We start from the raw sequence: 26326 nt of genomic DNA, 5'->3' as shown, positions 1-26326 counted from the left end.
CCTCCCTCACGACTCTCACTCAGGGAGATCTTTCATTGGTATTCTTCAAGCTCAAGGACGGACAGCCACTCAAGAACAAGCATCCGAAGGCTCGAGGGAACGCCAGACGCAGTCCGAACTCGTCCATTCCCATCTGCTTTCTCCTCTTCTTCCGCCCCCAAACCAACCCGGGCCCTTGATCTGCTTGCTGCCCGCCTATGCTTCCACGCTTCTTCGTGCGAATACCCACACACACGCACACAGACACCCGACAACCCCTTCTCCCCCGGCTGATCGCGTGTCACGAGAGCGACAGACATTGGAGACGGAGAGAATAAAAGGCGGATCGAGCATGGGAGTTACCGCTGGCGCCGCCCTACCGAAGCAATTGAATTGCTGAATTTCCCCATTATTACCCTGCTGCCCCCAGTCGCCAAAATCCACAGTTCCACACTTGCGCACCTCTCACCTACAACTACGTACTCGGTAGTACCCAAGGCAGGCAGTCCAGCCCAACCTCTGTACCAAAAGCACCTTGGGTTCCCTACGGATACCTCACCGTAATAATTAGGTACAACAGAGTCACAGACCGCACCTCAGTATTTGTACCCGTAATACGGTGCGGTAAGGTACCGAATACTCTCACCTCACCGGCACATCCACCCAAAAACCCGCTCTGAAATCGGTCACTGGTTGGTATGGGTACCTTGCCCACCCGTTACTAGACTACCTCCGAAATTCACATCTGTCCGGCTGACCATCAAGTACCTCACCTTGTAGCGCTTGCCCCAAGTTTCCCTTTTTCGTCGCCCTGGTCACCTCTTGCTCCCCGTCCTCACTGCGTCTCCGTTAGGTCTGCCTCTCCGCAGTGGTGCACCTGAGGTACGAAGTCCACACATCCATAGGAGACGACTCATCCCATTTTACAATAACCACCCCATCGCCGCCGTCATTTCTCCCGTTCTCCGTCTTCTATCCTCTCCCTCGCGACTCAAAAAGCTCCCAACAAGGAAACAACTTTCATGCGTCGGGCTAGTCATGCCGTGACCTGGATCGCGACTTCGACTCACCACCAAGTCTCGTCTCTCCCTCGACACAGAGCTGGACGCTATTGAACCAGTACGGAGTACCGTACAAGTAAACACACATACACAACTACACACTCACCTACGCATACAACATCCGCACCAGTGGAGCATACCTGATTCACCCAAGGAACGGACGACTCTACGCCACCAAACCAAATTACCAGACCACAACCTTTGCGCGAATCTTTACATTTCGACATTCTCCCCAGGGCGGATTTCCGACGAATCGATTGCTAGGTAAATTCCAATTCGGCTTCACTCTTTGGCATACCTCGCTGTGGAATTCACCATACCCCAAGAAGTTCCCACGACCGAGGTATCCCCAAGACCAAGGCACAAAGAGGCGCTCGCCCTGAGAGAGAGCAATTGCGCTAATAAGCCATCCAACAGCTTTTGCGTCATCCCTCCTGCACGCACGCTGCAACTGCGCATCGCTCACTCCCTGCCGGCAAGCCCCCCCAAGACATCCATCCCACCACCGGTGTCGATGCTCCTTGCCTGGGTCTCAAACCCCAGCTGCCTCCTTCTTTCTCAAGAGTCTTAATCATGTTCGCCTCCGACTCTTTTCTGCCATCGGCCTTTACCGACCACGATCCCAATATGCCGCCCTCTGCCGTCATCTCTCCGCTGTCACTCAATCGAATGGCGAGCTCCTGTTATTTCGACAATAGATCGACGACGACGACGACGAGCGCCACGGGCAACTCCATTTACTCTCCCCAATCATCCGGCGCTGTGCGCTATCCGCCGCAAACGCAAAGCCTTCTTTCACCCCATTTACACCCCAACGGCGTCAACGGCACAAACGGCTACAGAGAGACGATTTCGAACGACCAAGTACCACGAGTCGTCTCGCCGAGTCATTTCGAACAATTGAACGGCCACAACCCCTCTGCGTTTTCGTCGACGGCCAGAGTCTCCCCAAACGGAATGCCTCACCCACGATCAGTATCTGCCGATGCAGCCTCGGCTCCTCCGTCAGCACAGATAATTAGACGCCTCGCTCAGCAGAATGCGCGGATTCGGGAGGCCTGGGAAGCCGAGCGCAAGTACATGGAAGCCAACCGCGAACGTGTCGAGGAAGTGTACAAGGAGGAGCGGATGATTATGGAAGACGAACGTCTTGCATGGGAAGCCGAAAAGAACGACCTGACGGAGCAGATCCGCCGCCTCAAAGAGCAAGTTGCAGCGATCGACAATGACAAGATTCGGCTGCAAGGTGCGTTGCAAAGAGCCGAGCTAGAGAAGGCGGGCAAAGTCGCCGGCGTCACTGTTGCAATTCCAGGAACAGGAACGCGAGGTGGGGCCGACAGCTCCACTGAACTTTCTTTCCCAGGATTCTCCTCGCAACCCAATGACGCGCGGTTCGGCCTCTCGAACGGCACTGCACAGCGGAGGCCGACTAATGGCTCTTCCTCAGCCTCCGTCTCGCCAGCCCAGATCCGATCTCACTTTATTAGTCCTGGTAGTTCCCGGATTTCTCCTTCCAGGCAACCAGAGTCTTCGCCATTCATCCCACTCAATCCCAACATGCAGCCCACTACCGCAGATCCCGTCGACTTCCTCGGCTCTCCCAAGGACGAGGAGCCTGTCCCCATTGTCGACATTCAAATTATCAACCCTCAGCTTGAGGGCGTCCCCCTCAAGGCACCCGCTATTCAAAAGAGCACATTCATCGACTCCGGCATGACTCCGGAAAACTCAAAGAACTCCTCCAGAGCCGTCTCTCCGCCTGGAGAGTCCGGCAAGTCTAGGCGAAGCCCTACTCAGGAACACACCCTCGAGGTGCTCGCCGCTCCCGAGCCTGCTAGGCTCGTCATGCACGCTGGCCACACGCCCAGCCATTCCCTCTCCGTTCTGGGAACAGCTCCTGGCACAGAAGTTCCGACAGTCGCTGACGGTAGTGGAGGCTCTACACCGACTTTGGCACCGACAGACATGAGCTCGAACCCGGCAACGCTGTATGATGTCAGGGCTAGAGCAGACTCATCCGATCTTCAGGATGACGCTTATCGCGGTACCGATGAGCCCCTCCCCACGTTGGAGGCGGCAGACGACGTTGCCCTGAAGGGCCCCTTGATGGTTCGCAACATCCCTGCTCATGACGAAATCTTCTTCAAGCGTTTGTCCGAAAAACTTGAAGACGTGAGCAGCGGCGCCGACGCCGTTCCCACTTGCATGAAGGCGCCAACTCCGGAACTCGTCGGAGAGCCTTTGGAGGCGAAAGAGAATCTCTACGTAGCGAAGGCGGACACAGATGCCGCCAGCGACAAGGGTTCGACCAGCGACAGAGCTTCTTCCTCGGATAGAGACGACGTCTCCGAGTCGCAGAGCAAGCTCGAGGAAATTGACATTCCCCTCAAGCTCAAGCAGAGCACCAACTTTGGAGCTCCGTTGGGCGCTATGTTCTAAACGTCGCAGAACCAAGTCAACACTGCTCTTTTTCGCAGGAGCCAGTTCTCCTCATCACTACAGCCGAAACCCGCGCATAGACTTTTCATAATTTCCGATCCCATTCAGCACATACGATCCGCCTCTCTGTACAAAGTTGTGGACCTTCTACACTCACTTGGCTTTGGCTTTTCACAATAGACCAGCCCCTTTCACCTCTTTTCCTATGTATATTCCCACACGGTGGGCGGCTTGCTTTTCAATTCCCCGGCGATAGACAGGATGACTGGAAGGGTTCCCTCAGTGCTCCACGGAGCAGCATCACTCGATTTTTCTCATGGCACGGATTTCACGGTGTTTACACAAAAATGCACAATACCCCCCGGAGGATTGGAATTCCTTCTCACGAATTGGCTTGGTTTTTTTTTTTCCAATGGATACGGTGTCAATGGAGGCGCAGACGCCTAGGTAGGGGAAGAAGTGGCAGCAAGGACGAATCGACGCGACAGACGTCGTGGAAGGGAGGCATATGGAACTTTGTTCCTAGGCTGATCCATCAGCACATTGGCAATGCAACAACTAGATAGACGGCCGGTGCGTGATGTCTGGAGGTTGGTTGCAAAAAGCGATGTATAGGCATAGCCGAACAAGAATAAACATTGCTACCACGGTCATTGACCGTCATTTGTCAACGCATACATTGTTCACATTCTCATGCCTGTGATTGCAAGCTGGTGTGATTAAATTGTCACAGGGAGTGAGTTCGTGTGTAAGAAGCCAAATGATTCAATCTTGAATGTCAAAATAATGGTATTAAAATTGATGTTGATGTAGCTCATAATATGCATGTCCCCCCCCCCCCCCCCTTATCCCTTTCCCTTCCCCCGTTCTCTATAGCAGCAGGCCAGCAATTCCCCTTTCGGAGTTAAGCCTTGCTGATGAACCTGCTACTGAAACTCGTCTGGTCGTCTTCTACATCGACAGCCCCGTGTCCTCTCTCCCTTCCGGCCCTTTCCCTGTCCTTGACGAATACTACTTGGAGACTGACAAAGCTATTCTTTCGACGTCGTTTGCATGGCCTCAAGGTCTCGTGGGGGATCGGGTTATCGGTGGCTGGTGTCACGCAGCCGGAGAAGGGAGGGAGGAGAACGTTGCCCGAGGTAAATCATTACCATGCCTCCTCTGTTACCCTCTCTCTCTCTCTCTCTCCCTCTATCTCTCTCTCTCTCTCTTTCTTCTTTTTCCGTGTCTCGCTCTTTTTCTCTTCAAATCCTCGCGATCAAATCATCCAAAAGCTCGCCCGTCTCCCCGGGACTCGCGATCCACGCAGTGGTACCCACGCTCCGGGCTTTGAAGTCGTTGCTGCCGGCGCTGAGGAACTGGTCGCCAATGTGCAGCGTCTTCTCGCCGGCGATGGGGGTCTCTGGGTGTCCCGCCTTGGCGGCGAACCAGCGCTGGCAGACGGTCACGCCCCACGACTTGTCGCCAATGTCGACGAAGACGTCGCGGCCGCCGTTGAAGGCGCAGAAGGGGACGCGGCGGCGGACAGCAGTTGGTTCAGTGGAAGAGGCAGGGGCAGAGGGCGCGATTGTGCTGTGGCCGGCTGCTTGGGCGGGTGAGCCCAGCGCGGAGAGCTCGAGGATTTTCTGGACGACGAGGACGGTTTCCTCGAGGGACTCGCGCGGGATGCGGACGGCCGGGTCGGTTGCGACGATGCCGACGGCGCGGTCTTTGCGGAGGAGGGTGGCGGGGAGGTTGAGGGTGCGGATGCACTCGAGCAGGGCGCCCTCGGCGACGTCGAGGAGCGCGGAGATGTCGGCGTCGGACCAGGATGCCATCTCGGGCGTGAGCCACTGCTCCTGCGGGACGGGGGCCAAGAGGTGCGGGGAGGACGGGTCGTATTCGAAGAGGTAGTTTGCTTCGCCGCCCATGATGACGATGGAGGCCTTTTGGATCGGGGATAGGTCGGGCGCGGCGGCGATGGCGTCGAGGAGGCCGTGGAGGCGGTCGTAGTAGCGGTCTGCTGTTGTGTAGCCTGCTGCTGTGACGATGCCGATTTTGATGTCGCGGCGGAGGAGGGAGAGGAGGCGGGGGATGAGGGGGGAGGTGGGAAGGAGGGATTCGCCGTCGTCGTAGAGGGTTACGTCTCCGTCAAAGGTTGCGAGTTGGAGGGAGGTGGCGGTGGTGGTGGTGGATGGGTTTGGACTGGGGCTGGGACTGGTGACGGCGAGGATTTGGGCGGCGTTGAGGATGAGGCGGACGTCGTTGAAGGAGGGGGAGACGTAGCGGCGGGAGGAGATGAGGCGTTTTGCGTCCATGAGGGTGAAGGCTGCCTCGAGGGGGAGGCGGGTGAAGAAGGGCCCTGCTGAGGGGACGAGCATTTTCAGTTTTGAGGGGAGGTCTTCGTCTTGACGGGTTACTGTGGATGTGTTAATTTTGGCAACTCGATTCAAAGGGGAGAGAAGTGAATGAGCTAAATTTAGCGAGATGAGACTGGAGGAAGCTTACTGTGGTCGTCTATCATGTGCTCGACGTCGCGAAAGATTTCGGCGTAGCGGCGGTGGGATTCCTCTGCCATGCGGGCTATGCTCGTCGCTCTCGTGTCGAAGACGCCGGTGGGCTGGGAGTAGAGGACAAAGGGGACTGCCAGGAGACCTTTAATCCATTCTGGAGGTGAGGGTTAGCTAGTTGCCGGCTAAGAGACAGCTTGATCGTGAGGCATTGGACATTGCGGTGATCGTAAGGTGGCTGACGATGATAAGCTGGGGAGACAATGGGACAGCGACTTCGCTGCTGGCTAGATTCTTGACGATCTTCTCTCCTCCAGCTGTCAATTGAGTAAGAGAGCCGTTGTGTCGCAGTTTCGAGGTGAGTCTCTAGACACTCGTCACGAGACTCGATGAGCTTGGCGGATGCTGCCGTACCTATGAACTGGTCTCGTCTGTGGGTCTTGAGAGCATCTGTACGAGCGTTAGTTGGTGAAGTTATCTCAATGGAGAGCTGGCATTTTGATTTGCTTACACTCTACTCTGTATCTTGTCGTCATGATGGGCTACCTTCGGATTCGAGGTCAGGGTTTAGTGAGAGTGAGGTTGAAGATGGCGGGGTGGGGAGGGGTAACGGCTCTTGGAGGGGTACCCGATTCGTGTCGCTATCTTCCTGTCTGGTATCAAATCTATGAGATTACGCGACTCCCAATGACGAAGTGAAGCTTTACAAGTTGTGTATGAGGAAGAAGGTTGAAGCAGTATCGAGGAGCAGAAGGAGAAAGGTTGTAAGAAGGAATGTAGTCAGAGCCTCCGTGGTGCGTAACGAAGTGATGTTGAATTCCACCGCCCCATGGAGCTCGTCGGGTCCACTTTTCCCCAACTGAGGAGTCTAAGGTGCAGGGCCCCGTGTGGTCGGGTGGTCCAGATTCGGGGGAGAGCTGCACCTGTCGCAGGCGGAATGCACCAGTGCCAGGGGTGCGCTGCAACGCTAACATCTACCGGAGGCCGCCGCTACCCGGCTGGCTCAGTTGTAGATGTTCAGGGTTCACTGGGAGAGATTGGGGAAACGCAAGCTGCTATGACCCCGCTTTGGAGGTGCATTCGTACCTCCCCGTTTGTGTTTGTGACTCTTGTGGTCGTTGTTTACCTAATAGTTAGATTTGGAGTATCATAGAGCATGGAGTCTGGACGAGAGACTGTGAGATTGATAGCGTGCTTCGCCAGCTTCATTTACCTCGCTCTGGCTTTCTCTAATGGGGGCATCCACACAATGAGTAGTGAGTCACTGATAGACTGGCGAGGCCTTGTGCGTATGCCGTACGGATAGTGTAAGCTTCGTTGCTTCAACCATCAAAGTCGCCAAGAGCTTGTCAGAATATACCTGCTCTCACTACTGTAGTCACAAGTGCTCAGCTCTTGCTATAGGTAAACTATGATAATCTCTTGGGCGCTGAAGATCAAATTGCAAAGTCAACATTGGGCACCAAAAAAAGAAGGGATGAGACACAGTGCCCCATTATCACCTCAAGTAAGATCAACATCAACTTCGACAATCACCACTGTTGTTTGGATGAAAGCACAAGTCCAGATTAACACATATTCCTCGCCTCTCCATCTTCATGTGGCATCATGAGGTGGACTTTGCACAACATCGATGGCAGAGCACCTTCAACTAGAGATCATCTGAAGTACTCGGCTCATCTGGCGCCTTCCAAGACCAACAAATTGATCAAACTAGGGATGCCTCTCAAAAGGAAAGCTGTGACCTGAATGGAGGCTCCGAACGAGATGTAAGAGCGGCGGAGACTGCTGGGTTGTTATGCGCGCGGAGTCCTAGTTTTTGTCACCATCTGAGTAGGATCGATAGCTCAGTGGTAGAGCGAGAGATTGCAGTTCCACGCAGTTATCTCTAGGCCCCGCGTTCGAACCGCGGTCGGTCCTTTCCTTTTGCCAAAAAAACGAATATCTAATTCCTTTTTATCTTGACATGCGCAGAAATGATTGATTAATCTCTTTCATGCTCAGCGGGCCAGGAATCCAAGCTAGTTGGTGTGATTGTTGGACTTCGTCGAGCCAGGACGAATAAAGTTCATCCAGCCTAATCCTGGTTTGGCACGCATCACCAGCACACATCCAGACACACTTATGTTGGTTGGTATAAGCCTTTCACCTGGCGAAACCTTCATTTACAAAACGGCAGCGACATCTTTTCACAGCGAATTCTGTCATGTTCACACAAGTATTATACCAAAACCTCACCAACAGCCTACAACTCAGTCTGAGTCGTGTTCATGAAGCCTATGTGTGAGCCCGGAATACTAGGCAGTGGATGGAACGCTCATTCGCCCTCGCAATATGCTTGAGACGATATCGGAATGGGGACTGGAATCGCCCTAACGCCGAGTACAAAGCTTCGAAAGATGCTGAGTTAATTCAATGATGTGTCGCTCTACGCCCTAACAACCCGAAAGTGTCTTCAAGGTTTACCGGGATACGGGATACGCAAGACGATTGAATTCGAGGCTTCTTTCGGAGACCAACCCAATCACAAGTGACCACTTGCGTAGTTTTCTGACATGAATGGGACCGAAGAAGAGACGAACGTCGTCAATGAGAAGACGGGCCAATCTTTTCGGCCCCGGAGCTCATAAAACGGCCGCCCGAAAGCACGTTCCGCAACGGAGTAGTCCGCTCCTGCATGGAGCTGGCGGAGTTCGGGCACCGCAATTTTGGTCAAAGTCTGGGGGAGGGAGAATCACGGCCGGGCGATCAACGTTATCGAGTTTGAAATTTGGGAGATCTTGAATCAGTGCAGCGGGTTTACGGTTACATGGAGCTAAGGACCTTGTGTGTTCTGTGACGAATAAGAGGGGTTCGCTTGGTAATTGGGACGGAATCAGGGATGCGGGCGAGTGAAAGCCGATGAAACGGCTTCGAGGAGACGTGAAAAGGGTGTGTGTAGTGATATCACATTTGAATGGAAGCGCAAAAGAGTAAAGGGTTCTTTTTTATAAAGAGCCTGCTTGATCGATCTCGGGACGCTACTGGACATCAACTACTGACACCCAAGCCCCTCTTCAGATCAAGGAAACGATATGTTGCAATCCTTCAGCCTCGACGAGGCCCGGTGGTCTTTGATGCTGATCATGCCAATCGCGGCGCTCTGTACTGTAAGCCAGACCTTTCTATCCTGTTATGAATCCCCATAAGCACATTCAGGCAGACCGAATACTCACCCCTCACACAGCTCCTCGCATACCTCATAGGATACGCCATCTACCAGCTCTACCTCAACCCACTGCGCAAATTCCCCGGTCCAAAATTATGGTCAATCTCCTCCATCCCCTACGTCCGCGAATTCATCGCCGGCACCTGTCACCTCACGATCCTCCAACTCCATCAAAAGTACGGCCCCATCGTCCGGGTAGGCCCCAACCACCTCTCCGTCAACCACCCGGACGGCATGGCAGAGATCCGAGGCCACCGCAAGAGCTTCACCGGAGAGAACGGCAAAGACCCCGTCAACGCCCTGCCGAACCGCGACAACATCATCGGCGCCGACCGCGGGGACCACAGCCGCTTCCGCAGGGCGCTGGCGCACGGGTTCTCGGCGCAGTCTATGCTCGCGCAGCAGCCTATTATCAAGGGGTACGTCGATACCCTCTTTGAGAAGCTGCGGGAGGCATCGCGGGGTGGCGAGCAGACGGTGGACGTGGAGAAGTGGTTCAACTTTACCACGTTTGACGTTATTGGCGACTTGGCGTTTGGAGAACCCTTTGGGTGTCTTGAGGATAGCACGTATCACCCTTGGGTCGACCTCATCTTTAAGAGTATCAAGAACATGGCCATGTTGACGAGTTTCCGGCGTCTGCCGTGGCTGAAGCCGCTTCTCATGTTGACGCTTCCTAGGGAGCTAATGGGTAAGTATGCTCAGAACCGGGAGCTATCGAGGGAGAAGTTGCGGAAGAGGCTGGAGCTTGGGAAGAGCCGGCCTGATTTCGTGGATGCAATGATCAGGAAGTCAGAATCAGCAGGACAGGTGAGTGCCGCCACTTTAGTCAGAATATCCCAGAAGAGGTCGATCTTCTGCCAGGTGCTGTAAGCTGGTTGCCAACATATCAATCCAGGCCATGTCGTTCGAAGAGATGACCTCCAACGCCATGGTTCTCATCATCGCCGGGTCGGAAACGACAGCCACGCTGCTGACGGCGGCAACGTACTTCCTCGCAACCAACCCACACGTGTTAGCCAAGCTCAACGACGAGGTCCGATCGGCATTCACGACGGAGGACGAGATCGATATGCTCAGCGTGCAAAACCTGCCGTACCTCCTGGCCGTCTTGGACGAGAGCTTGCGGATGTTCCCGCCGGTACCTGGTCCCAGCCCGCGAGCCATTGGCGAAGGGGGCGATACGATTCTCGGCGAATTTATTCCGCAAGGTGTAAGTTACTTCCCCGCGGTGTCTTATTCATGGTGTTATGGGGGGCTATGTGCGCGCTGACTTTGAGAATCGTGCGTTCTAGACTGTAGTGGATACCTGGCATTGGTCAGTCTACCATAACCCCGACCACTTCGCAATGACGGAGGAGTTCATCCCGGAGCGATTCTTGGGGGACCCGCGGTTTGCAAATGATGCCAAGCAGGCTCTGCAACCGTTTTCCATCGGTCCTCGCAACTGCATTGGGAAGAAGTGAGCAGCCCTCAAGACGTTCTCCATGGCTCAGACGATGGAGTCGGCACCGTTGGGGATCCCCGCTGACAGGTGATCATCTAGTCTTGCCTATGCCGAGATGAGGTTGATCCTCGCGAGACTGATCTGGAACTTCGATATCCGCCCAGCAGCGGAGACAGCGAACTGGTACGCTGAGACAAAGGTCTACATTCTATGGGAGAAGGGCGGCTTGGATGTCCATCTGACACCCCGGGTTTTGAAAGGCTGAATGAGAGGTGCCCGAAATCAGATGAACGGCCTATTTGCAGGCATAGGATGGATTCTTTTGTGCCTCTATGAAGTTAGGACGTAGAAGAAAATGCAAGGGATGAAGCACCTTCATCATGTCCCATCTCATGCATCGCCCATCATCCTGAAGATCGAAAATGCTTTGTCTTTTCCGAACAAAACACGGAGGTAGTTTCTGACCACGGAGCCTATCTCTTCTCAGCCATGCGGCATCAATAATGAGAGAAGCAATGAGAAGTTCATTGCACCTCATGTTCCACCTACCTAAGCAAAATGCTGAAGCATGCGTTGAGTGCTCGGTTGCTGGAAAGCTCCGGAATTGATCCGGACTCATCTCCGCTACGGCAGGCAGCTCCTTCGTCTGTGCTCTTTCATTGGCCTATCCCCAAAGCTCCACCCTTGCACGGAAGCGAAATGGTGGCCTCAGCCCGCAAGGTCCCCATGTGAATGCCTATATAAGGCCGACCTCCTCCTCCCCTTTGCTTGTTTTCCCTTCTTCTTTTCTTCATACTTACCTTCATGGGCGGTCTGGGGATCAAGAAATCCGGACCGCAGAGAGGGATGCCTGCATTGCACATCGCGGAGTAGACCTCTCTCGATTGTCCTTCGGGGCCATCGCTGTGGCAATTTTTGATTTTCACACCTTTACATTTTCATTGTGTCCATCCGCTGCGTGCGATGGCATGAAGAAGATGCGCGGCCTCTCCAGCTCAGGTCAGGAAAAAAGCACCTTGATGGCCAGGTGACAAGGCTGCCACCCCATATAGGCCCCTCCAACTCCATTCCTGTCACCAGCACAGCAGGCGCCCCCTAGGTCGGGGGTCAGGTCAAACTGTGGCGTGGGTGGTGGAATGGTTAATGGTCACCAATTATTCACGCCAACCAGCCTACTCGACGACAGGCTTAGCGATCGAGTTCGAGTCCCAGCATGAGCACCAAGAGATGTAGCCCCCAAATCGGCACCGGGGGGGTGAACTCTTTTGCCATTTGGAGTGATCGTTTTGATGATGGTTTCTAAGTGCCTTGGTGATGCTTTCTGGTGTTTTGATATCGCGATCCTCAATCTCAGATGCTTAGTCATCAATTTTTGGAGCCCGAGGCATCCCTCAACATCTTTACTCCGTAAATTATAATGAGATAGATTGTCATGCCTCGCGCCAGATCACTGCAGATGCACCAAATGATTTCGTAGAGTGTCGTGACTGCCTCATGACTTCTAGCGCTAGCTAACAGGTAAATGGCATCCTGCCCTGACCCTTGGGGTCGAACCTCGCATGACCAAGCTTGTGGACGGGTCTAGTTCCACGCATCCTCTCAAGCAAAAGTCCTAGGCTACAGTATCGGATACGTCTCTGTAGAACCTGTCTGACCTGACTCTTTGAGGCGTGTATTGTATCAAACCTGGAATGTCTGAATTCGTTTACTCGATGGCCTTATCCCATGGCCATACGAGTGAGCGTGCCTGGCGGAAATCTGCCAACGAGCCTCTAGCCTCAATCACACCGTTCATTCAGTCGGAAGAACCCAGGGAGTTACAAGATCCTGTGTATCTAGAAAGGGTCGACGAACCCAGTACCTCGTTCGGTCCTGTTTGGCCTTGGATGTCTTTCCTCCTTTCAAGTCGGGAGTACGGACACAATCAGGCAATTGGTCTTTGGCAGAAATTCGCTAAAGGGCCATGAAGCCAGGTGGGAGGGGGGCGCGGTTGGTATAAAGACAGTCAGGGTGCCAAGTAGGCTCGTGATAATGCTCATCGACCTGCGACTTCCTGAGCGCCTAGGCTGACAGTATGCATGTTGGTACCACCCAGATCACATGTGTTTACATCTACCTTAAGAGACATCAAAGGAAAGTAAGAAAGGACCAAACCCCCATTACGCTCTTTATCTAGCTCGTGTTCACGTCTTATGCTAGTGTGTCTAGACCCGGCAGTAAGTCCTAGAACCACTACCTCCGAGATCACTAAGGAGAGACCGGAACTTCCGTGACACCAAGAAATTCCCTGCCGTCTCTTGACTGGGGTGCTCGCACCAACCGCTTCTTATGCGCCTTTGCTGATTAGCAAGATGCGAGGCCAAATGTGGGTTTCCTAGCTGGAGCAGCCAGATGAGTGCCCCAACGTCCGCAAAGCACTGCGTGGGCTGTGTCTTCAGCCATAGTTTGCCTCATGCCAACGGGATCAGGAACCCCAGTGGCTAAAACAGGGCCTGTTTTGGGAAAAGATAAAGGGACCAAGGCGTCATGGCCCTTATCAAGCTAGAGGAGGACTTGATGAAAGGCTGCGGTACTTCAAGAGATCAGGTAGAAGATTGAGCACCAAGGGGGGTCACCTGCCCAGCTTCAGCTTGAGATTCCATTTCGTGGCACATAAAGAATGTCCCCCCAAAGTGGATATGGAGTTTTACGGTCTCTACTATTTTTACCTCCCTTGTCTTTTACACACGAGTGATCCCATCAGGTCCAAATGGGAGAGGTCGGCTCATCCATCCAATCTATGCTCGAAGCTCAGGGTTTCGGTTCGGAGGGCAAAGTATGCTCTGAGCCCGTGGTGCTGTCTAGTGGGATTAGATTATGATACCGAATGAATGAAATGTCATATGAGATCTCTGTCCTTGTAAGAGCCTCGTCACTTAACCATTACTTCTTGCTTCGTATGGATAGAAAGATATTCTCGGTGGTGTCTACGGCATTTTATATCAGAGCAAACAAGAGATTCCTCACAAGCCTATGTAGATCAATCACATAGATCCATATAAGACGCGCTCTGGCAAGCCTAGAACAAACTAAGCGATCGTACTTGTCCGCTATAATAATAGAGAGAAATTCAAAAGACTCCTAAGTTCCTTTCTTATTTCTCTCTCTCTCTCTCTCTCTCTCTAACCCTTTTAGTAACCCCCTAATCCCCTTACTAATAAAAAGACCTAAAGCCTATCACAGCCACGTTCTCTTTTCTAGATCCCGCTTCCCTAACGTATTCGTCACCCCGAACGGCAGGACGATAAATGAGGATAAATGACCGTGGTCTTTAAAAATGTCTACCTTACTCTGTCCCTAGGTCCTATCGCATCGACTCCAAAATTGTAAAAGGCAGCTCGTCTCCCTCGACCATTCAAAGCTCGACTGCTTCTACTGTGATCACTTCTTCGATGTGATTTGTGATGACCTCTCACGAGTATTAGAACGCGGCACCTTATATATTTTAGCATAAAGCACCGAGGCAGGAATACGAGAATGATGAGCATGCTTTATTAGTTCCAAGTCTGGTGTAGTTAACTTCGCTCCTTCGATGGACCGAGAGACCCGTTGCCCGCTGCCCGCTGCCCGCTGCCGTCATCTCTCCCATTCATGATGCGATGAAGACTCTTTCTGCTTACAGCTCCTCCTTGACTTAGAGAAGGGAGCGGGCTCGCTCTTGGCTTAGGGATACTTCCGACCTTTACCGTGAACGCACTAACTTAGCAGAGTGCGGGTTAAAAGAGTTATAAAACAGCCTTACGTTGTAGGGGTCATTATCCTGTATTCCAAAGGGAACGAATACGAGCGTGATACACGACGATACAAAACGAGCGCGTTACTACTGAGAGATGAGTATCTGAGTCATGATAGCCGAACGGAGCTGCCTTCTACGCACCAGAAACACCTTCCGCGGCCCTCTCGAGCATTCATTCCTTAGCCCACCAATGTGACACAAGTCAGCCGTGCCCTCGAGTCGTGGGCGAGAACGAGGCAACCTTGTAATCACAATCACAACGATAGACACATGTACACCACATCATGGCCTTTCTAAAATATATGCCAACATTCACGCAAAGGCACAATGCAAAACATCACATGAACGAATTGAATGCTCATATTTTCCGCTCATCCCCTTCATCCAGGTTGCTACATAATCCTACGGCACCCTTCCATTCGATGTTTCCCAGGCCGCCCCGGCAGTCGTCCGACAAAAGGACCACATGAGGAAGGAAGGAGAGAGCTGCAAAGAGAAGAAGAGAAATCAAAAGAGGACGCTGAACGCGACGCTGTGCTGTGATGTGCTACAGGACCCTGGTATCCCTGAAATTTGAAAAGAAAAAGGATGGAGTTCTGAACCCCCAAACGCCACCCCTTACGCTCTGCCGAAACCCGTTGAATCCAGACCATTTTGTGAACATCCATGCCTTTGAACCGATCTTGAAAGACCTGTTGCCGGCGGATAATTCCTCGCCTGAATACATGGGCGATTGTATGTACGTTTTGGCCCAATCTAACCTAGATTAGGAGACTTGCGAATTTTTGAGGACTTGAAACAGGGACGCTAGAACGAGTGCAAGCCATGCCGCATTCATTCGTCGTCAAAGATCTCGTAGGTGTTTTGCAGAATTGTATCGACAACCTTGATCTGCCATCCGGCGTCGGCGATGCTTGTTGCCGGATCGGTGCCCATGACCGTGGGGCCAAAGATGACGGAAAGGTTGTGGGAGTTCATCCGGTTGACATGGGAGTTCTCCATGACGCGGTGGAGGTGGAGGGTCAGCGAGCGCAGAGTGGCGTAGTTGGGATCGGGGAGGCTGTTGATGATGGCGTGGAGGGAGTCTCGGCGAACGATGTCATCTTCTTGTTCTGTGAAGGGTTAGTGATAGTCAAAATCAATCAAGAAAGGACAACGTACTGGCTGCCTCGATCAACTCGCTGTGATGCTCTGTAGTGAGAAGGGGGTTGGGGAGATCACGCAAGAACTGCTTCAACAGGCCAGTAACACTATTGACGTCATGGTAAAAGTTCTCGGGATTTCTGAAATCCAACGCTGGGTTGCTCGAGTCGGTGTCGAACATGGTCTTGAGCTTGTTGATATGCGTCAATGAGCCGGACTGCCGGTAGATGCCCTCGACGCCAAGTCCGTAGAGGTCCACTGCCTGGATACACTGATAGACGACCATGGGCACAGGCAAACCGTCTCGCTCATACAAGCGAGGCAGGCTTAGCCCGAATGTGGGCCTCGCGGCATTGGGCGACGGCCCGGAAGGACCGCCGAGAGGAGGGGATTGTCTGTTCTGTTGAGGGTATCCTCCTGCACCTGGTGGTGGTCCTTGAGGAGGATACTGTTGTGCCGGTGGAGCCTGGTGCTGCTGAGGAGGCTGGTACTGGCTTTGTGGCGGCGGCGCTCGTTGCTGGGGCTGCTGCTGCGGCGGCGGAGGCGACGGTGATGTCTGAAATGGCAATGCTCCTAGCTGTGGCGGTCCTTGAGAGGACATGCCACCACTATTGTACGTTGGCGCTACGACACCAGAGTTGCGGTTCGACTGGAATTGCTGCTGTTGGCTGGGCTGGTTCAGCATGTTGTTAGTACTGAAGCTACGGCCGTGCTGCTGCGCCTGAGGAGAAGGGTGCTGCTGCTGAGACGATGGCCTTGGCTGTTGAGCAGCCGGCATATTAGGCAGCGCAAAGCTTTGGGGAGAGTCGGCTGGCGGTTGGAAATTGCTGGGTCTAGCAGGAGGTGGCATATCTCGTTGCTGTTGCTGGTTTGATCCTCCTGGTGGCCCAGAGAACGATCCGGATGGCGCGGCCTGCGGTACGTTTGATACCGAAGCATTGGGCTGGTGGCCCATTGCTTGCTGGCGGGCGGTTGCCAAGATCGGGTTCTTCTCGTATTTGACCTCGCCGTTATTGTTGGCAACCTTCGAGTGGTGAGACGTCAGGTAATCGTGAAGGTCCTTTTCGTTGTTAATGGCCAGAACGGCCTCGCGAAGACTGCGCGGTCCTCCGCCAGAACCTTGACCCTTGATGGGGCTGATGCTAAGACCGTTACTCAAGAGCAGCTTCTCGTTGAAGGAGGCTGCGACTGCGTTAGCTCAGGTTCTTTAAGAAGCGATGCGTTGACCAACCAAACTTCTGCATTTGCAGCGCCAGACCAGAGTCGGTCTCCTTGACCAAGTCCTGCAGAGCAGAGATGGCCTCCGGTCTCGTCCTTGCAATCAATTCGGCCTTCTCACTCTGCAGTGTCTGCACCTTGGCCTGGTAATCCTGATCGGCGCCTTGGGCTTTGCGCAAGAGATCCTCCTCATGCTGGGGGCCAGACTTGGACTTCAAGCTGAACATTTTGCCGCTGTTCCTGCTGGTGTCGCCAGTGCGCGCGCGGTCGTACTCCTCAGCCAAACTGTCGTATTTGGCCTTGGACTTGCGCATCGCGGCCTCCAATTCTGCCACCCTGTGTTCCGCCGCCAAGCCGTTGGCCTTCCATCCTTTTCTGCTACGCTCGGCCACGGCGGCAAGCTCGAGCAGGTCGTCGTGCATCTGTTGTAGTGAGAGGGCGAATTGCGTTCCGTTTTCGGCCATGCGCTCGTGGATGTACATCATTTCGCTGTAGGCCTGCGCAAAAGAGCCTTGCCTGTGGTCGGGCTGGTGCATTGTTTCCTGGCTTATACGGGACAACTTCTTGAGTGAGGAGGCGTGGCTTTCTTCGATGTGTGATCGCTTCTTGAGGAAGAGTGCGAATTCCTAGAGTCTCCGTCAGCAGCTGTCATCCTCGTCGGGAAATGGGGTCGGGTTTCGGTCTCACCTTTGCGGAAGCGATACTCGCCTTGAGCTGGTTTAGCATGGTTGCGACACCAATCTGGGCCATTGTCAGTATTCGGGTGGTCCGGAGAGAGAGCAGACTGCCTCCTTACGTCTGATGATAGCACTTCCTGGACCTGGCGCGAGACCTCAGAAGTAGGCGCTGAGCCCGTGTCGGTACCGGCGGGCGGGCCGCCGTTTGCCGTTGCGGCTCCCCCATTCTGTGAGGGAGCTGCGGTTTCTGTGTTTCCTAGCGACATGCTGCTTGCTCTGTCGCGCTGTTCGTTGTGGGAGGGTAGGTTGTCGTCGGATGGGGAGCGGAGGTCGGCCATTTTGAGAGGTCGGGGGGGAGTTGAGCGATGCGGCGCAAGTCTAGTCAGGTAATACGAGATGAAGGCTCGGGCTCAGGTGGCGGCAGGCTGCTTGCGAAGACGGGACGGGACAAGGAAGAAGCCAGGACAGGCGTGGTTTCGTGGCGTGGAGGAGTGAGGTGAGTGAGGGCGCGAGCTTTGCGGATTTGCGGCTTTGCCGTGGTGAGAGGTAAGTTCCCGGTGCGACGGTGGTGGTGACCGTGAGCGAGGAGAGTTGGGGGATGTGTTTAGGTGGAGAGGCAGGGGGTGAAACGGAGGTAATTCATGCGAGAGGCTCGATGATGGGTTCGTGGGAGGATGGGTCATCCAATGTGACCGGTCGGACGGGGAAGTGATGGGTATCGTGCGGATGAAATGTGGCCTTGGATACACGGATGGGCGCGGGACGGCGATGGAGGAGGTGGTTGAGGTGGTGGTAGTGGTGGTGTGCTGCACAATGGAAGATGGGCGTCGCTTGTGCGTGGGTACCTGGGCAGCTGTTGATGGACCGGGGAGCACACGGAGAACGGATTAACGTGGGACGAGTGAGGGACCACGACCTGGAGCAAATCGACGAAGACGGGCGAAAGTGGTACGTCAGGGACCTATCTACCTTTGGTAAGGTAGGTGGCTGAAGATAGGATAGTGGACGTTTAACGGCGTTGACGCGTGGAATTGGAGCTTGAAGAGACTTTGATCTGGAATATTGCTGGAACCGACAATGGAATGGATGTCTCGGGCTATTTTTTTTTTCTTCAACTCTCGAATTTCTTGGGACGAGACTACGAAGGTACAGTGCCGTGGTCTGAGCGTACGTAAGGTATGTACGCAGTACATTAGGCATGGAAGCCGGGCCGCAGGTGCAGAACTGAAGGAAGGAAGGAACCTAAGGTGGTGAGCACACGGGGTCCTTGGGTCGCGGCGGAAGGAAGCTGCGAGGTGGAGAAAGGCGACGGGATAGAAAGAACGAGAGAGGTAGAGAAATGTCTGAAATCGGCAAGCGACAGCTGGAAGCAACGCCCTCGTCGCACGGCCTTGCTTTTCCTTTACATTGTTCGTTTGTACCTTATTGTTACAACCTACGTTTATGTACTTAGGTTGAGTTTGATACCCGACATGAAAGATGCAAACAGAGCACGAGACCAAAGCAATTCGTCCTCGACGCCGGCAGTGTTTGCGATACTTTTGCGATTCAGAGGCACAAGACCATCTACATGACGAGTGCCACTGCTATGCGCCCCAGAGGCAGACGTAAGTCAGGACGTGATGGACAACCACACCTCACCTCAGCTCTTGACTGCAGATGGTAAGTGAGTTCCCCTATACTCTACAGATGTCTTGAGGACGATTCAGTTGGATGCTATGAATAGCGACACTGATGTCTACTGTAGCGCAATCAGATCGAGACCCCGGTGACAGCCGACTACCTTAATCTCCTCCCCTCCAGTACCATCAAATGGTCTCTTTCGCTGAGGCGTCCCTCTCTCCACTATCGGGGCTAAAACGAATAAACTGGAGCCCCCAGCCTCCCACCCCTCTTCAACTCCATTCGCAAATCACACAGACCTCGCACCGCCCGCCACCGCCGCCCCAATCGACAAAACGGGCACGTAGTCTCTTTCGAGCTTAGCCCCCCTCAGTTGAAAGCTGAGCACTGCCCTGCCGTGCCTGCCTACCCGTGCTCAGCGTTGAAGAATAACGAAAGTCACCCTCCAACGCGGCATGTCTCTCGATTTGTTCTGGTATCGAGGCACGAGGTAGCAGTTCACGGCAACCTGAAGCATCAAAACAGCAGATCATCTTAGACCCACGGGAGGCAACATCAGCCCAGTGACACATCGCTAAAGAGTACCAAGTAGCCATCGCGCAGGTTTAATTCAACTCGGATAAGAAATGGACACACCATCACACCTTTTGAACGGATACGTTGAGCTCTGGGGATGCCTCAAGTGGCCCGCCGATCCAGGACAGGCCCTGTTTCGTGGTGCTCGTATCTTCATCTGGTCACTTCCAGCTCGACCATCGCTATTAACCAGCGACAGCTGTAGGAAAGTCTGTCAAATAGTCGTACTGGAACTTTCGAGCTAGCCAAGGGTTTGATTCCTTCAACGTTCGACAATGGAATGTTTCGAGTTCCCAATTTCTTCCACTGTCGAGGCGTCGATAGGTTCCACTTACAATTCAACGAGGTTTTATTGCTACAACTCAAGCAACAATACGGCTTCCTCCATTGTTCACACTCACACATGTTGCCTTTCGCATAATCACATCCATCTACCGACTAAAGATTTGACATCAATTGACAATCGACCCCTTGGACATCCCATGTTCGGCCTGTCCCCATCCTCTTGTCATCCCAAAACCGTCCCCTCGACGTCGATCTCGTACAAAGTGTATCAAGCCTGCCATCCCCTGTCCCAGACACCACGGCACGAATTCGACTTGGCATCCCGAGTCCGATAACTGCGACAGAAGATCTTCAAACCCGCCCCGTTCTGGACATTCTCTTCAACTGCCATTCATCCCAAACCCCCAGTTTGATTTTGCTTGGCCGTTCCCCCCTTCCATTGCAACAGTCACCTTGACCGTCGGCGTCCCTCGCCTATTTCGATCCATGCCCCGCGGCTGCGTTCGTCTAGTCTAGGCTTATATTTAAAGTGACGGATCGAAAACACAAAGGGCCCCTGGTACCGGAGGTGCGGGCTCGAATTGTCACCTCAAACGCTTGCCGAGCCGACTTTAACTCTACGCAGGCGATCCCTACCTTCTAGACTTTGGCGGGGAACATCTGACTGACTTCAGACCGCCAAGCTTCACTGATTCTGTTGATATCAGGGTGTAATATATCACCACCACCCTCAGTCAATGGTCCAGTGTCAGCAACTGCATAAGAGGTTTCCCATTATGCATAGAGCACCATCTCGCAGACTTTCATGGAGACAAAGTGGGGGAGAATATGCCATCCAATGCGTCGTCCACTCTTGCCGTCATAAGGCAAGTGGACTGTGAATGAACAAAACTCTCATGATGCCGTAGGAGGAATACAACCAATCCCATCCCGCGTACGATAGTCCAAGGACCTTGTCTTGGTTCATTGTACATGTCGGAACGGGCATGACAGACGTCAGTGTTTCAAGCTCTCTCCCGCGATAGTAGTCTTTCCAACAGGCGCTGTACCGGATGTGCCGGACTCAGGGCAGACCCAGCTTCAAGTATTGAGTGCCGGATGCGAATCACTCGGTGTCAAATGCTCTCTATGCCTTCCTCTTGACCAGAGACCGTGACCGTGATCTGCCGGCGTACTCAGTCCCAGGTGAAGCTGAGTAACAAACGCTTCCCTCGTTCCCTTCCAAATCATCCCAAGACATGTGAGACTGGACGAAGACGGGGCGTGGCATCTGAATAAGTACCGGCTGTCGCCGTAGATTCCGATTTGTCTCCTTGACCCTCGTCTTAACGCGCCTATTCTATGATATGGGGCCAGCAAGCTCCCAGCAAGCCTTTTCTATGCCCTTCATCAGATGCTCTTTCCCCGCCATCGTCACCCCGGCAGTACTGTACCGAGACGGCATCCATCACAACCGTCTCTCTACGTCCCTTCTTCCGAGAACTTCGCACCTCTCCTCTACTACCTCGCCATGCTTTTTACTTCAGAACGTCTCCCAGCTCTCACCTATACACGATGGCGATCCCGCAGCCATCGTCACCACCCTTTCTTCGTCGCTCCCTAATAAAAAATCAAATCCAAAGGCTTCTGCTCGTCCCCGTACCGCTCCTTAAACTCCTTCCTCGACAACCACCGCGCGAGCGGGAGCATCGTGTCCTTCATGTCCATGATGCCGCGCTTCTTTTGATCAATGTGCGAGGCGTCGACCACGAGGCGCTGGAGTTTGTCTAGTTTCAGGGCTCCTGGGTTTGCAAAGTTAGTTTGCTGTGTCTTCTGGGCCATGTATATTCTGTGCATATTCTCTGTGTCTCTCGTGTTGTGGCTATTTGGAGGTCCATAACCGCAGTGATGTGCGTAAAAGGGGGGGGGGGGGGGGTTAGTTTACGGTACTCACCATTGTCTACCAACTCCATGAGTCTGGCGGGCGTTCCGACCGCGATGCCCGTTCTTGTCCTTTGCAGAAACTGGACTTGCTCGTCTACCTTCATATGCTTTGCAAACTATGAATGTACCCACGTTAGCCTTCTTTCCATCTTCGCCCCTCAAACCGGATACCAGTATGCACAAACGTCCCCCCCTCAATACTCGGATCTCAAAAGAGTGAGGGGATTCAAGGTAAACAGAATATTCAGAGCGTGAAATATTGACTAGGAGAAGAAGAGGAGATGATTGAAAACTCACCAGCTTGGAAACGGTACTCTCCTTCCCCTGGAACTTCCTCACGGCCCTCACGACGTCCGCCGCCCTCAAGCCCGCAGCAGCGACGATGATGGTGTGCGGCGCGCCCTTGACCTTGGGCGCCGTGAAGAGCCTGTCGGGCCTCTCTGCAAAGTTCTCGAGGAAGGCGGGGAGGTTGTCCAGGGCGCGGGGCCGCGTCCAGGATGTCGTGTCCTTGATGGCGTTTGCTTGTTTGTGTCAGTACGATTTTTATTCATTTGCTCTCCAAAGTATCCTCTTCTCTTTATGGGAATAGAATCATACGTATGAAAAAACGAGGTAATTGGGAAAGTAGGAATAAAAAAAAACGACGAGGTGCCAAAAACTCACCAGAGATGGACAGATCCGAAAGCTCAACCGGACTCAGATCCGTACCGAAGCGGGAAATCTTTTGCGCCGTGTAGTCTGCGAGGAGCTGGTTGTCCATGACGGCAAAGGACTCGTTGATGCCCAGCTCGGCGTTGAGTAGCGTCTCGTCGACCTGGTAGGCCGACTTCTTCTTCTGCTTCTTTGCCTTTTGGCCGCCCTCGCCGCCTTCTTGGCTGGGCGCCGCTCTCTTTTTCGTGTTGGACATTGCTGTGTGTCGGCGTGTGGGGTTTGCGTTCTGGGAAGTCTCGATATACTGGTTGATGCCTGAATGAAGTGAGTTTCCGGGGGGGTTGGACGTATTTCAGGTGAAGACTTTTTGGTGGTTTACAAGTTTCGGTGAGGATTTTGGTGTAGTTGATATGAGAACTGGGCAGCGTATGAAAAATTTCGATGTTGAGAAGGAAAATTTCAGTCTCGCACTGTACGTACGAGAGGTAGGCCCCTTGGGTGACACCTGGGGAGAGATCCGTTAGGTGGTTGGGCCCGCACTGGAGCACTCACAGTGCGCATGTTTCCGTCTGCTAAAGCGCACCTCCAGACAGGCAGTTGTCGACGGACTGACCGAGGGGAGTGACGGACTTTGTGAAGAAAGAACCTTTTCATTATCTGTGTGTACACTACCTGATACTTATTGAACAAGCTTGCAAAGGCGAACGGGAGTTCATATTAGTTTCCCTTTTACTATGAGACTGGGCATTAGCAGCCGAGTGGTCGCAGGAAGGGGGGCCTTTGTGGTTCCGCAGCTGTTGTGCTCTCCATTGACCTCCGTCAAGTACCCTAGAAGAGAGGATAGCCTTCATAATCTGCAATCGTTACTTGGTAAGGTAGGCAACCCATTCGACACATGTGTGGCTTTTCTTACATATCCTAACAGATGACGTACAATACTGCCGAGCAACTTGTACTTAGACTGTGTTCGCTTTTGCTGGGCGCCAAGTAGTACCCGAAGACCACTCTTCAACACACCCCATACAGTCGCAAAGGAAGAAAGGCAGATGATGATGATCGTACCATCCACAACAGTAGTGGTTTTGCACGCAGATACCCGCAATCCCTAATCATCTGTCAAATGAGGAGGAAAACATCTCTTTCTCTTCAAGTGGCTCATGGGTCTCACTGAAAAGCCAAGTCAGTCAGATGCCGTTGAAATCAAGAGCATCTCGTTCACATAACCTCTGTGGCTTACATGAACATCGTGAAGCCAGCAGCCTACCTTCCAGAGACGAGTCACTTCGCTTTCCCAAGCACCAGCAAGTCAAGCCAAATCTCATCAGCACAGAAACCATACAAACCGAGCCAGAAGAGAACGAATCACTCCAATGCCGAAATCCAAATGTCCGTCCCATACTCCCCTCTCCCTGCCCGAGATCCCGCCTCCGATAGAATCGTACCCCACAGGCTGGCCGCATGTATAACGGTGTACGAGTGAGCGCGCCAGCCAAGCACGGTCACTCAGTCCCATAAAAGTTTTCTAAGGTAGGTAATCGCTGCCCGCCGCTCCTTATCCTTCCTTATCGCTCGCGCGCCCCCACACCGAAACTTTTTTTTTTGGTCCCCCAAAGTTCGTAGGTAGTCTCTGGGCAACAATTTTCAAAGGGGAAATATTTCGAACCGAGTCCCCCCTTCTTGACCGCGTCGTTTCTTGCTCCACAGTACGGTGACCGCTACGGGACCCTTTCCAATTATAATCCCAAACTTTGTTGTTCTCGTTCAATTCGACACTTCACACCAACGATCTCGAATCTTCCTCGAGTCCAAGGCCCCGGCATCAGCAACAATGGCCTCCGCAGAACTCTCCAAGAAGCGCAAGCGCGCCGAGCCCACGGCCGACGCCGCCGCCGTCGCAGACGGGTCCTCGACGAAGAAGTCCAAATCCGAAAAGAAGGAGAAGAAGGAAAAGAAGGAAAAGAAGGCCGCCGCCGAATCCGCACCCGAAGGCGGAGAATTCATCGCCCTCGAGGAATCAAAGGCCGAAAAGAAGGAACGCAAGCGCAAGGAAAAGGAAGCGCGTAAAGCCGCCGAGGCCGCCGTAGAGGACGCATCAGCAGACGCCGACGCAATGGACGTCGACCCGCCCGCGCAAGAGAAGAAGGTCAAGAAGAGCAAGAAGGGAGATTTGGATGTCAAGACGGAGAAGAAGGATAAGAAGGAGAAGAAGGACAAGAAAGAGAAGAAGGATAAGAAGAAGAAGGAGGCCGCTGCAGAGACCGAGACTGAGGCCAATGGTGTAGAGACTGCTGTCGCCGAGGAAAAGACGGAGAAGACGGAGAAGAAGGAGAAAAAGTCAAAGAAGGCGAAGAAGGCAAAGGACGAGGCTGCGCCGGCGGCAGCGGCCCCTGTCGAAGAAGCAGCGGCTGAGCCAGCAGCTCAAGAAGAAGAGACCGCCGAGGGAGGAAAGAGGGAAAAGTACATTGTTTTCGTCGGTGAGTCCAGCCTACATCCCTCCCATCACCATCACCACCCTCAAACCCACCAAATATGGACGCCCAGCTAATCATTCCCTCAACCCCCCAGGAAACCTCCCCTACACGGCAAACAAGGACTCCATCAACGCCCACTTTGCAGCCTACAAGCCCTCGGCCATCCGCTGCCTCCACAAGGACGGCAACCCCAACGTCTGCCGCGGCATCGCCTTTCTCGAGTTCTCCAACGGCTCCAACATGCGCACCTGCCTCGACAAGATGCACCACACCTCGTTCGACGACGGCCTCTCGCCCGCGCGCCAGATCAACCTCGAGCTTTCGTACGTTTGCGTCCCGTATTCCTTCAACCCTAGCCCTCACCATCCTACCCTGATCCCAAACCTCCTTCTACCTCTCCTAGACCAACCCCTGCCTCCCCTGATGTAAACTTCAGCTAACAAACAACAGCGCCGGCGGCGGAGGCAAGAGCAAGTTCCGCAAGGACAAGATCAAGGAGCGCAACGTCCAGCTCGACGAGAACCGCCACAGGCGCATGCAAAAGGAGGAGGAGTACAAGAAGGAGAGGGCCAAGCAGGGTGGGGCCAACTCCCAGCAGGATAGCATCCACCCCAGTCGCTTGGCCATGATGTATCAGTAGACGGAAGGATGGACGAACGGGCATGTATGTTGGAAAGGTGTAATTTAGTCGTTGTTGGACTGATGAACAAAAAGCTGGATCTGGATATATATACACCTCTGGATCAAGGAACCAGGAGTTGTGGTATAGAAAAAAGGGAGATCAATAGAGCCATCAAAGCATTGCAAGCAACATCAAGATTCTCACGCATCCAATACCCAAGTGCATTTGCAATGGCAGTCAATTCTCAAGACGAAGCTCATCCCTTCCTGACCCAGTGTCTAAATTCCTCCATGAAAAAAGTAGTGTCTTTGTGAGAGTGAGTGCTATCTACAGAAAACGTGGGATATCCTTGTGTTGTTGTGTTGCAAAGCATGCCTGCTACCAACGATGCCCCATTGTGTCTGTCATTCTCTTCTTCGCCTTTTGCTCCCGGAAACGGGACAAAAGAGCAATAACGAAAGCACTGATCCTGCTCAACTGCCATGGCCGATTCCAGAGACACCACGAGTGTCATTCACAAATTCGGTGTGGCAGGTGGGCAAAATCTGATATTTGGGGGTTTGTTGCGATCTTCGCAGGCTGTGCTCAGCGGGGGGCTCTCGAATGGGGTTGTGCCTCTGAAAATAAGTGTCTCTTCTCGTTGGATAAGCGTGAGGCACCGGGTTGTGCAACATGGTTGAGCCCTGACGAAAAGGCAGCAGAGAACTAGGCGTGTTATACACTGCCGAACGCCAATCCA

The 26326-nt window shown here is 53.4% G+C and overlaps 6 protein-coding genes across 6 annotated transcripts; 3 read left to right on the top strand and 3 right to left on the bottom strand.

Annotated features, from left to right (window-relative positions):
• Positions 1 to 1613: 1613 nt before the first annotated feature.
• Positions 1614 to 3479, top strand: CABS01_10627 (uncharacterized protein; the record flags this gene model as incomplete). Its single annotated transcript, XM_060543982.1, has 1 exon — positions 1614 to 3479. One exon carries the CDS (start codon positions 1614 to 1616, stop codon positions 3477 to 3479), a length of 1866 nt encoding a protein of 621 aa, XP_060399184.1.
• Positions 3480 to 4723: 1244 nt separating this feature from the next.
• CABS01_10626 (IMP-specific 5'-nucleotidase) lies at positions 4724 to 6504 on the bottom strand (the record flags this gene model as incomplete). The annotated part of the gene is made up of 4 exons (XM_060543981.1): positions 4724 to 5820; positions 5967 to 6113; positions 6383 to 6418; positions 6480 to 6504. The coding sequence occupies 4 exons, from the start codon at positions 6502 to 6504 to the stop codon at positions 4724 to 4726; spliced, it is 1305 nt and encodes a 434-aa protein (XP_060399183.1).
• Positions 6505 to 9042: 2538 nt separating this feature from the next.
• Positions 9043 to 10888, top strand: CABS01_10625 (cytochrome P450; the record flags this gene model as incomplete). The annotated part of the gene is made up of 5 exons (XM_060543980.1): positions 9043 to 9117; positions 9195 to 9986; positions 10075 to 10389; positions 10472 to 10638; positions 10723 to 10888. The coding sequence occupies 5 exons, from the start codon at positions 9043 to 9045 to the stop codon at positions 10886 to 10888; spliced, it is 1515 nt and encodes a 504-aa protein (XP_060399182.1).
• A 4344-nt stretch (positions 10889 to 15232) lies between these two features.
• CABS01_10624 (beta-chimaerin) lies at positions 15233 to 17774 on the bottom strand (the record flags this gene model as incomplete). Its single annotated transcript, XM_060543979.1, has 5 exons — positions 15233 to 15510; positions 15560 to 16723; positions 16773 to 17385; positions 17447 to 17500; positions 17556 to 17774. 5 exons carry the CDS (start codon positions 17772 to 17774, stop codon positions 15233 to 15235), a joined length of 2328 nt encoding a protein of 775 aa, XP_060399181.1.
• Positions 17775 to 21519: 3745 nt separating this feature from the next.
• CABS01_10623 (uncharacterized protein) lies at positions 21520 to 22750 on the bottom strand (the record flags this gene model as incomplete). Its single annotated transcript, XM_060543978.1, has 4 exons — positions 21520 to 21701; positions 21854 to 21959; positions 22141 to 22364; positions 22507 to 22750. 4 exons carry the CDS (start codon positions 22748 to 22750, stop codon positions 21520 to 21522), a joined length of 756 nt encoding a protein of 251 aa, XP_060399180.1.
• Positions 22751 to 24322: 1572 nt separating this feature from the next.
• On the top strand, positions 24323 to 25605 carry CABS01_10622 (RNA recognition domain-containing protein; the record flags this gene model as incomplete). The annotated part of the gene is made up of 3 exons (XM_060543977.1): positions 24323 to 24968; positions 25060 to 25288; positions 25416 to 25605. The coding sequence occupies 3 exons, from the start codon at positions 24323 to 24325 to the stop codon at positions 25603 to 25605; spliced, it is 1065 nt and encodes a 354-aa protein (XP_060399179.1).
• Between the last annotated feature and the right edge of the window lie 721 nt (positions 25606 to 26326).

The sequence above is a fragment of the Colletotrichum abscissum genome (assembly GCF_030869225.1).
Source record: "Colletotrichum abscissum strain IMI 504890 chromosome Unknown Scaffold_27.1, whole genome shotgun sequence".
Lineage (NCBI taxonomy): Eukaryota > Fungi > Ascomycota > Sordariomycetes > Glomerellales > Glomerellaceae > Colletotrichum > Colletotrichum abscissum.
Note: the sequence above shows the minus strand (reverse complement) of the source record. Positions and strands in the feature narration are given on the sequence as shown.